The sequence below is a fragment of the Triturus cristatus genome, chromosome 3_2, assembly GCF_964204655.1.
Source record: "Triturus cristatus chromosome 3_2, aTriCri1.1, whole genome shotgun sequence".
Classification (NCBI taxonomy): domain Eukaryota; kingdom Metazoa; phylum Chordata; class Amphibia; order Caudata; family Salamandridae; genus Triturus; species Triturus cristatus.
In genome coordinates, this window is record NC_140584.1 from 536,322,709 (window position 1) to 536,333,366 (window position 10,658).

General features: G+C 50.6%; 1 protein-coding gene across 1 annotated transcript in view; it reads right to left on the reverse strand.

Moving 5' to 3' along the window:
* Positions 1-4,327, reverse strand: part of DEPDC7 (DEP domain containing 7) — a 272,921-nt gene extending 268,594 nt beyond the window's left edge. Inside the window, exon 1 of the mRNA XM_085648246.1 lies at positions 4,122-4,327. Within this exon, the coding sequence (XP_085504372.1) occupies positions 4,122-4,194 (73 nt within the window). The 5' untranslated portion in view covers positions 4,195-4,327. The remainder of the gene's footprint in view (positions 1-4,121) is intronic.
* Between the last annotated feature and the right edge of the window lie 6,331 nt (positions 4,328-10,658).

Sequence of the window (10,658 nt, forward strand, 5' to 3'; positions counted from 1 at the left end):
GCACAGGGTCAACAATAATTTGCATATAGCGGTGTCTGAACTGGGGAGGCAAAGTGAGCTAAAGAATGATGATGGATTCAAACCAGATCTGTGACTGGGGATGAGGGTCTGAAAAGTTGCAGCGCTCCGTCCATCATCTCCTTCTGCTCCCACTGCATTATATTCCACCATATTTTGCTGATATGTCCCATTACAAACACACGCAGCAAGTCTGTGCCTCAGCTGAACTGAAGCCAGTATTCATATTCTTTTGACTTGACCAGGGTCCTCACGGCAGCACTTCCCGCAATGCAAAATTACCCTTTTTCAACTTCAAAATAAAAACACTTCCGAATTTGTAACTTTCCTCAACATATTCTAGGGCTGCACTTAGAATAGTAAACAGTACTCCTGAACTATTTGGGGAAAGTTACACATACCCCAAATATCCACGAATGGGGTTAGAATAGTGAAGTTGCCTTTCAGCGCCCACAAAACCCTCTGCTGCCCTGAGGATGCAACTGAAGACCATAAACTATGAAGAACACTGATGCTACTGAAACTGACCACGTAATATGCAGGAGACAGCAACTCACTCTTGCTTCCAGTACCAGGTAAGTAGACCATCCCACTCCTACACTGTTATACAGGAGGGAAAGACTGGTTGAGTTTGCAATGGGCTTGATCAGTAGCTTCGCCCAAGTTGCATCCCATGACGTCAGCCTGAGGGGCTGCACTGTAGTGTTGATATAGCTAAGTGGGATCCTGAAGGTCTTGTACACCCAGACAGCTAGCTACTCCACATAGGTGTGAGGGAGTGTTGTCTTTCAATTGACCCCAAGGGGGACGTTATTCCAAGTCATTTGTTATTGCAATTATTGTGTTACGAGATGCAGCATTTAGTGATGTTAAGGACGTGAAACTGTGATAGACACAGATTCAGAAAATGTGTTATGCCGGTAGGTCTGAAAGTTCCTGTAATCCTTCATCTTATGGTGGCTGTGGCAGGAAGTCATCTACTCTGATCTAATGGATATTAAAGAGAAAGGCTAAGCTTGGTGGATTTCTTAAAGAGCCAGTACAAAACACAACATGTTTGAATTTTACGGGTCCACCTTTCCTCTCTCCCGCACGCACACACACACACACAAAGTACCCTTCCTTGACAGTCTTTCAGATTTTTACATTCCTGCAGTAGTGCCAGATTGCTTTGTTCTCTAAATATAAAGTCTCAGGGCAACCCCAAGACAAGAGGTGCAGCGAAGATCATCAGTAATCGCAAAGGGAGCTCAGAGGAATAATGCTATGCTAAGGGATATGTAAAGCGCATGGCGACCTGGAGGCATCCCAGTGCTGGCGGCCAAAAGAAAACCACTGCACCAAGATCAGATGCAACAGCTGGAATGATCAGTTCCTAAAGAGCCAGGTCTTGCGGGATTTTCGGAAACTCAACTCATTATTCATAGATCTAATGGCCAGAGCCAGGCTCTGGCCATGTTGCAGCCAAAAGACCACCCTCCACTTCTGGCTCTTCTAACAGTGGGGACGGTGGCCGAATGAGAGTTGGTGGATCTAAGAAGTCTTTCGGGAGAGCAAGGGATATCCAGTTGGCTGGAGTGCCCGTATAAAAGTATCTGTGCACAAGGATTTTAATTTGATCATTTGGGCCACAGGTAAACAGTGACAGTCAATCAGACCCTGCCTGACTGAGTCGTACCTGTGTTTCCCTAACAGCATTTGTGTGGCCGCATTTTGCAAAACTTGGAGTTAATGAATCACTGCCTTGGTAGCACTTCAGTACAGCGAGTAGCTGTAAACTGGGGTCTCTACGACAGCACCCTCTGCTCTGACAGGAACCACTGAAATTCTGTGTTGAAGCAAGGCAGCCCCTTTATTGCTCTGCCTTGCGTGGAAACAAAATTGTACCTCCGCGATGGGGACCAGATGCAGACCAATGCCTGAAAAAGACTATGCCAGAGTCTAAAAGGGGTACCTGGTATAGGTTATCAGCGAAGGTGGAGTCAGCTTAGGTCATGTTGTCGTCAACTGTCCTGCATAGCATTCAGATTAACCCAAAAGCGTGTGGTCAATAAACCTATAGCAAAATACTTCCAATAAAAGGTTTGTGGTGTCCTTTATTGCAGATATTCAAGTTGCACACAGTTGGCTTCAAGGAGTTCTACCTATGGCACAGCAACGTTGTTTCCTTCCATAAATTGAAAGCATTTTTGGGAATTAGGCAGCCTTGCAGTTTCCTCTTGAAATACCCTTACTCCAAGCTCCTGGTCTGCAGGAGAATGCATTAGAGATATTAACAAGAAGTGCCTGTCTGCACCTACAGCCTTCTGGGAACCTACTACACTGTGACTTGGGAGAGGGATCACACCACTCTCACCGAGACAGGGAGCACACAGTAACCGAGACAAAAACTCCACTTCTCACGCGGGTTGGTGGACGGTAGCAAGACCCTGTCCTCACTCTCCATAGGCTGCATACGGAGACAAGGGACCAGGCCAAGAGGCATGGGGCTGCTGAAGAATACAGTGCACACAAATGGTGTTAACTAACGTAGGATCCCTCCCAGACAGCCACACTGCGCGCAACCGCAGTTCCTTTATTGGAAAATCCCGGGTGTCTGATGCCCAAACGTCCCGCTAAGAGAGCTCTTAAAGAAACCCTTTACATATCTCCAAGGCGGGTCCAAATATGCCATGAGCTCAAGAAAAACAAGGACTGCAAATAACTTGAATGCAAGTATTGGAACCCAAAAGCACGTGTAAGAACAGTGGCCTCAAATACTGACAGCAACTGGGGAAGCCTAAGCTACCAGCACCTTAAGCACCAGGGGCCGATAAATATTATGATCATAAAACACAAGCATACAGAGGCTCATGGACAGGTCTGCACATACCAGCTCTACGTGCCCAGCCCCGGGCCATAAAAAAAATTCCTACATAGTTAGCAAGCAGCCTGCCAAACAGGTCGCATGTTATCAGTCCATCTTGGTAACGTCTAACTTTTGGCGGTATACAAAATTGCTGTTTAAAAAAAAAATTCGACCGATACAGTATTTGCGAGCATGCTTATGATCTACAATTGTTTATTCGAGTTGGGCGTTCTGGAATCACTGAAACACGGGGGCAAGGAGGAGTAGGACGTGTCTGCTTTTGCAGTTCACCTTAATTTGATCCTAGTCTGTGTCGAAAGCTTACCCGCCTTACGTTCAATTCTCGCGGTGACTTTGATGAACATGGAACCCAGACAATGCATTCAAGATGGGCAATTTTGATAATGCAGAGTCTGAGCCAGGTAAGTTTTACTAAATTTATGAGGGCTGCCTGCATTTGCATTACAAGACAACGAAAGCACGGGCGGTTTAGGACTTAATTGGGAAGTGGGCAACCATCCTATTCGCCACATTAACCTTAAAAACTCACCTTAAAGTTTGATATTTGCTCGGATCTAGTGGCATTTTTTAATTAAAAAAAAATGTAATAATTTTAAGCAGTCAAAACACAAAACTTCGAAGATTCCTGACCTTCCAATGGCAGTATTTTTTTTGCACACCTATGTAGCAACTTCTCATCAATAATACCGTCCTTGTGGGTAATACTAGATGGTTCCATGTCCTCAAGGCTACAAACTTCCTGCACCGAGCTTTCCTTTAAAATATTGCCCTCTGGTATGTGTATTACTTGCTTCCAATACAGCTAACCCAAGTCAACTAACATGTTCAATCAGTAACCTGAAAAGGTGTACCCCAGACTGAAGATAATATCCGTGGTGATAAGGAGTTTCTGGTAACCTTCACCAGACGAGCTCTTTCCCAATGCCTCACGTCACTGGAGATTCCTTAGGATTCGGTGGGCAACGTATGAGGTAGAGAGATATTGGTTTGTGCTGACCCCCAGTTGGATACTCTCGCCGGGGTCTGTGCGTTTGTACATAGGTGAAGTTATAGAGCCTAAACTGCAGTCTCTAGGCGCGCTGAGCTAGAGGACTCATTAGGACTTTAGCAACACGGCGGTGCGAGTTTTTGTAGGTTAAGTGAGAATAAGCAGCACTTTCTCTTTCTATTAAAATTAAGCGCGCACTTCAGCTGCAGTAAATGAGCACGGAAAGCAATGCGTAGCGCTGCCTACCAGGGGGCCTCTGCGAGGGGCTGTAGGTCGCGCAGAAATTCAGAGCCACCGCTTTCTCCCGGACCGTGGCCATGGGGCATCCAGCAGTGTGCCGGGTACGATTCAGTAGGTTGCACGAGCGTCTCTCTCTATACAGCAGAACGCACGGTCAAACGAGAAGAGAGCAGCAGCAGCGGACGATCCCGCCCTCCCAGCACTTCGCTCCTCAGCCGGAGGCGTTGCCATATGACGTCACCTCGGCAAGTTACGTGACTACCTATACGGGCGGCTTCTGAGAGGTGAAACTCTTCTAACCCAGAGAACGGCTTTGGGTCTGTTCTTAGAGGACCCAATTTCTGCCAGAAAAAAGACTGCCTTATTTTCGAGGAAAACTTGCTGCTCAAGTTGTCCAACTTCTGTTCTCATTCTTAAGAAGCTTACGAAACCTCATTTTATCGATGCGCTCTGGTTTTAACTGTCTTGCATTAAAGAAAGAATAACAACAATAAACGGCAAGGAAACAAGCAATGGCAAAGTCAATAGGTCTAGCCTATACTGCCCTTGCCAATTTGTTATAGGTGTTCTGTCCTACGCCCCTGCTCAATAGCAGGGAGCGGTGGAGTGTCGGTAGCGCTATCTGTATCTAGCGCGCGGCGCTTAAATAATAGACTGACTCCGTGTTATAGTTGGGCGCGAACTGCCTGAGTTCGCCCGCCCCTTTATTTATATACGTGCGCTCACGCACGTCCACGTGAGCGCAAGTTACGCAAGTACGATCGCGCTTTAGCCGGAAGCTAGAGCGTTAACTGTAACATCCCTCTATAACTCGGTCCTTGACAACAGTTCAAACATTATTCAGTGGCGTCACTTACTTGGCACGCAAAGTCTCTCAACCGGCTGCTGGGCCTGGGGTTTTCTCTCAGCACATACCTCGAGTTCCCCCGAGGGGCCGAGGTTTGGGTTGTTGGTGATGCCCTCTGCCCTGGTTCACCGTCAGGGCTCTCGGTATCATTCGGGTCTGACCCGGGGGTGCACTGGGGGATGGGGCTGGGTATGCTGGCTGGGAGAGCCCCGGGGTCGTGTTCTTCTTCGACCTCGGTGGTTCTATTGTCATCAGCGGGGCTCCTCACCACTTTGAACCACGATATGTTCCGGGTGACCAGTTCTCCTCCTCGTCGTGCAGTCACCATGGTTCCTTGCCGGTCGACCACTCTCCAGTGGCCCTTTTCATACCTTGTTTTGAATTTTACCCCGGGCCATCGTTCTCTTAGGATTACTATATCTCCGGCTTGGATCTCTCCGTGCCTTACTGACTTTGTCATTTCGCTATTGGCGCCTCTGGAACGCCCTCTCCTTGTCGAAGGGCGGGGCCTTCCAGCCTGGGGCGACTGGTAGCCCGTCTCTAAGAGGTCCGTTGAACATCAAGGCCCATGGTGCTTGGCGGGTTGAGCACTGGGGGGTGCTGCGATATTCGCCCAGAAATCGCTGCAATTCTCGATCAGGGTCTAGTTGTTCAGACACAGCGATGCGGTGTTTTATTGATGGTACACATGAGCCGTTCTACCTCTCCATTGGCTTGTGGCCACTGAGGGGTGATTCGCAGATGGCGGATGCCGTGTGATCTTAAAAACTCTTCGAATTCGTGTCCTTGGAACGGGGGTCCATTGTCACTTCGCAGTCCCTCTGGGCACCCTAACATTCCAAACACTTTTTCCAGGGCTGGGCCTACATGCGTGAAGGCGGTGGATGGCAACGCTTCGGCTATCGGGTACTTCGAGTTGCTGTCGATGATCACTAACGTGACTCGCCCGTCGGGCAGGCTCCCGAAGTCCACACTGATTTTCACCCACGGGCATCGGCCATGTTCCTCGGTTATGATGGGGGCTGGCGGCTGGGCTCCACTGGTTATCTGACACGGCTGGCAGCTGCAGACTGCGTCGTCTACGAACTCATCCATGCTCGGAAACCGGACTTTCTCCCTCATTCGAGCTTTCATCTTTTCCATCCCTTGATGTCCTTTGTGTGCTAGCTGCGTTTCTCTTGTCCTGAGGGCGGCCGGAATAACAATTCTGGAGCCTCGTAGGATGAGTCCTCCTCTGGTCACACTCAGCTCATGTCGTATCCTCCACATGTGTTGGAGGTCATTTCTCTCTTCGCTGGTCCATGAGTTAGCTGTTTGTAGGAATTGCTGCCAGGTTCCTTCTAGGATTGTGTTTTTGACCTTGACCATTACTGGGTCTTGTTCGGCTGTTTCCAAGATCTCTTCTAGTGTCAATGCCTGGGGACATGTCAGGGCAGCCACCATGTCCAAGTGACCTTCTGCCTCTTCTTCTTCATCTATTGGCGTAGGCTTGCTACCCGTGTCTGGGTGCCGGGACAAAAAGTCTGCCGGGTTTCTTGATCCTGGTCTGTACATCACGCTTAGGTGGTATTGTTGGTGATTGATGGCCCATCGTTCTATCCGTGGAGGCGGGTGGGGCGTCGTTCCTCGGAAGAGTGGTACTAGCGGTTGATGGTCTGTCACTACTGTGAACGGGTGCCCGCACACATACAGATGGAAGTGACGGCAGCTCCATCGGATTGCTAGGGCTTCACGCTCGATTTGTGAGTAGCGTTTCTCTGTGTCCATTAGGACCTTGCTGGCGTACGCTAGAGCTGCCCACTGCCCTGGTCTTTGCTCTTGCGTCAGGACCGCTCTTAGCCCTACGGGGCTGGCGTCCACTAAGATCTCGGTTTTCTTGCTCGGGTCAAAATAGACCAGTGTGGTCTGGTCTAGGAGAGCCTCCTTGATCGTTTGGAATGCTGTCTCTTCTGCGACTGTCCATTGCCACATCTCATCTGTCTTGGTGAGGTGCCTGAGGGGTTCGGCAAGGGTGGCCAGATTCGGAATAAATCGTCCACAGTAAGTGGCCATACCCAGAAAGCTGCGGGCCTCCGCCACTGACGTTGGGGCTGCGGCCGCTTTGATGGCGTGTGACTTCCGGGGGTCCACTTGGATGCCTTCCTTGGTGAAGACATAGCCGAAGAATTCGATTGTTTGCTGTAACAGCTGGCACTTATCTCGATGTAGGGTGACGCCATGTTCCTGCAGACGTGACAGTGTGGCCCGGACGTGTTTGTAATGCTCATCGACCGTCTTGGAGTATATCAGTATATCGTCGCTCACATTTAAGACACCAGGCAGGCTGAGCAGAATGTCTTTGATGGTGTTTTGGAAAATCTCTGCTGCCGATGAGATTCCGAAATGTAGCCGTTTGTATCGTCTCAATCCCAGATGCGTGCTAAATGTGGTGATGTACCGGCTCTCTTTCGCTAGGGTGAGTTGGTGGTATCCGGCGTTTAGGTCCAACTTCGAGAACCATCGGCTCCGTTTAAATCAGCCACGATATCGTCCATGGTGGGTGTGATATGCCTTTCCCGTTTGATGGCCTTGTTTGGTAGGCGCATATCAATACACAGCTGGATCTTCCCGGGCTGGCGGGGTTTCTCGGCGATCACCATTAGCGATACCCATGGTGTGGGCCCTGTAACCTTCTCAATTACTCCCTGTTCCTCTAGCCTCTGGAGTTCTTCCTCTACTAGTGGGCGTAGGTGGAATGGTATACGCCTGTGACGGAGGGCTGTTGGTGTTACTGAGGGGTCAATGTGGAGGCGTATTGGCGGCCTTTTGATCTTCCCCAGCCCTGAGAATAGGCTTTTGAACATCTCCAGCAGGTCTTCAATTTGTTTGTCCTGGACTTTCCTGAGGAACGCAATTAGTCCTAGATCCTCCGCAGCGTGTCTGCTGAGTAGCGTGTCTACTTCTTGGTCAATGACGTGGATGTCAATGACAATTTCCGACTTTTCTGAACGCACTGCTACTGTCATCTTGCCTTTCAGTGGTAGCGGCGTGTCGCTCCCATAAGCGTAGATCTTGGCCTTGGATTGTCGGAGTTCAGGTTTTGGTCTGAGACGGTTGTATTGTTGTACGCCCATCACCGTTACGGACGCGCCTGTGTCAATCACTGCGTTTACTGCTGACCCAGCTATGAGTATGTCACATCGTGGCTGCGGTCGCCTGGTACTCTTTAGGGCTTTGGTGAACGATATTAGGTATGTTTCCCCATCATTATCAGAATCTGTTTCTGAGTCTCGGTAATCTCTGGTCCCCTCGCTTCTTGACTTTGGCTGTGACGACAGTGACGTGTGCGACAGTTGCCTCACCATCTTCCTCATCGGACTGTCCCATCTGTTCCCGCTTTTCTGCGTCTTCCTCCGACAGACAGACGGAAAATGGTTTTCAATGCCACAGTTTGTGCATGTCTTTCCTCTCGCTGGGCATGCTTTGGTTGGGTGATCTTCATACCCGCAGTAGCCACACTGTCTGGCTTGGGCTGGGGTTCGCCGGTCACGGGGTCTCTGTGGTCTTTCCTTCGCTCGCACCGCATCAGTCTTCTCCGTTTTCACTTCAGCGCTCTGGTCTGTCCCTTTTACCAGGGCCTGGTCCATTTCTTCAGCTCGCGCCGCTGATAGGTCATGTGTCCTGGCTAGGACGAGGATATCATTCATCGGAATGTTCGGTTGACGGAGTATTAACCCTCGTAGTGTCTTGCTCTGAATTCCCAGTATGAGCTGTGCTCTGATTTCTTCCTTGGCCCTGTCCCCTACGAGGTGAGTGTCTGCGAGGGCTTTTAGTCTCGTGTGGAAAGCATCCACTGACTCACCTTCGCGCTGCTTTGCTTGGCGGAGTTTGAAATGCTCGTAGTCTGGATTGACCTGGGGGTCAAAGTGCGCGTTCAGGGCCGCCACCGCCGCGTTGTAGACGTCTGGGTTCCCAGTGTTCGGCAGGTGTTTGAATAGGAGATATACTTCTTCCCCTGCGTAGTGTAAGAGGAGGGACCTTTTCACTGCCCCATCTGTCTCTCTGGATCCGATAAAGTAGTTTTCCAGTCTGCCCAGCCAGGTCTGCCATCGCGGCGCAGCTGTCGTGGGGTCAGCGGCTTCACTGAATGGGGGTAGCACCCCTGATGGGGTGTGATGAGGCAGCACCCTCGCGGGGTCGGGCCGCTCATTGTCGCTCATGCTGGCGCGGAAACCACGCACCCGCTGCGTCTGTAAAAGTGACCTGTGGACTACTAGTCCGTAGTGTTACTTTGCAGGCCGCTTCGCCCCGTCCCACTGCCAGGCGACTCTACCTTCAGGGTGTGCTGCACGGTGGCCGGTAGTATGGCTCCCAAGAGGGTGGTGCGGGCCTCCTTGTCTCTGCAGCAGATGGATGTGCTGATCAGGGTCTCTCTGCGTGAAAGGAGGGTCAGGGGACCACCCTTGTTGCCAGTGTTCTGTCCTTCGCCCCTGCTCAATAGCAGGCAGCGGTGGAGTGTCGGTAGCGCTATCTGTATCTAGCGCGCGGCGCTTAAATAATAGACTGACTCCGTGTTATAGTTGGGCGCGAACTGCCCGAGTTCGCCCGCCCCTTTATTTATATACGCGTGCTCACGCACGTCGACGTGAGCGCAAGTTACGCAAGTACGATCGCGCTCTAGCCGGAAGCTAGAGCGCTAACTGTAACAATAGGCATGTTGTACATCAGTGTGGCTGCTGTACGGCAAGGCTGAAAGGGGGTAAAGGATCCCATTAGGGGGCGCTAGAGAGCCCGGAGCAAGTTCAGGGTAGTTCAGCTACAGCACCTCCGTGTCGCGGCATTCCAAAGGACGAGGCCAACAGCGGCCGCATAAGCGGTGTTCAGCATCCGGATCTCACTGAAGCCGCCATTTTGTCCGGAGAGAATTTCTGCAGCCAGCGGCGATATGAAGCCCAGAACAGCAACAACAAGGCGCTCAAAGTGCTCCTTGTATGATGAGGTTGTCAGAATCCGTAAGTGTTGCCTGTGGATGGTGTCGCTTCTGTAGGATAATGTGCGGATTGTTCCCTCGACCAGCAGTGCAGCACTGAACTGGAGTGCATGATGCTAACAATGCAGCAAAGTCTGCAGTCCATTGACGCTAAGATAGACCACCTCAACCTGCGAATGGACAGTATGGTCGCAAAGCTTGACAAGCATGGATCGCGGATAGCAGAGGTGGAGCAGCGAATCTCGACGACTGAAGACCAGGTGGAGGTCGTTAGCGCCTCATGCTCCAATATGGAAAAGCTCCTGGCGGTGATCCAGGCACGGAACGAGGACCTTGAAGCCCGTTCTCGCAGGAACAACCTGCGCATTACGGGGATCCCAGAATCCACCAACACGGGTCCCATGGAATCATACATCGAGACCTTGCTTAAAGATATGCTGGGAGAGGAACATTTCTCAAATGTACTAATTGTGGAAAGAGCCCACCGCTCGTTGGCGCCAAAACCCGTGCCGGGGGCCCCTCCACGCCCCATCATAACTAGGCTCTTGAACTTTCGAGATCGAGACACGGGCCTGCGCCTGCCAGGGATAAAGGGATTACCAACTGCCAAGGGATGAAAATGGAATTATTTCCTGGCTTCACGATAGCTGTGCAGCAGGCGCGTCGTGAATTCCATGCTGTCAAAAAGAAACTGTAAACACTCAAGATTCAATACGCCATGCTATAC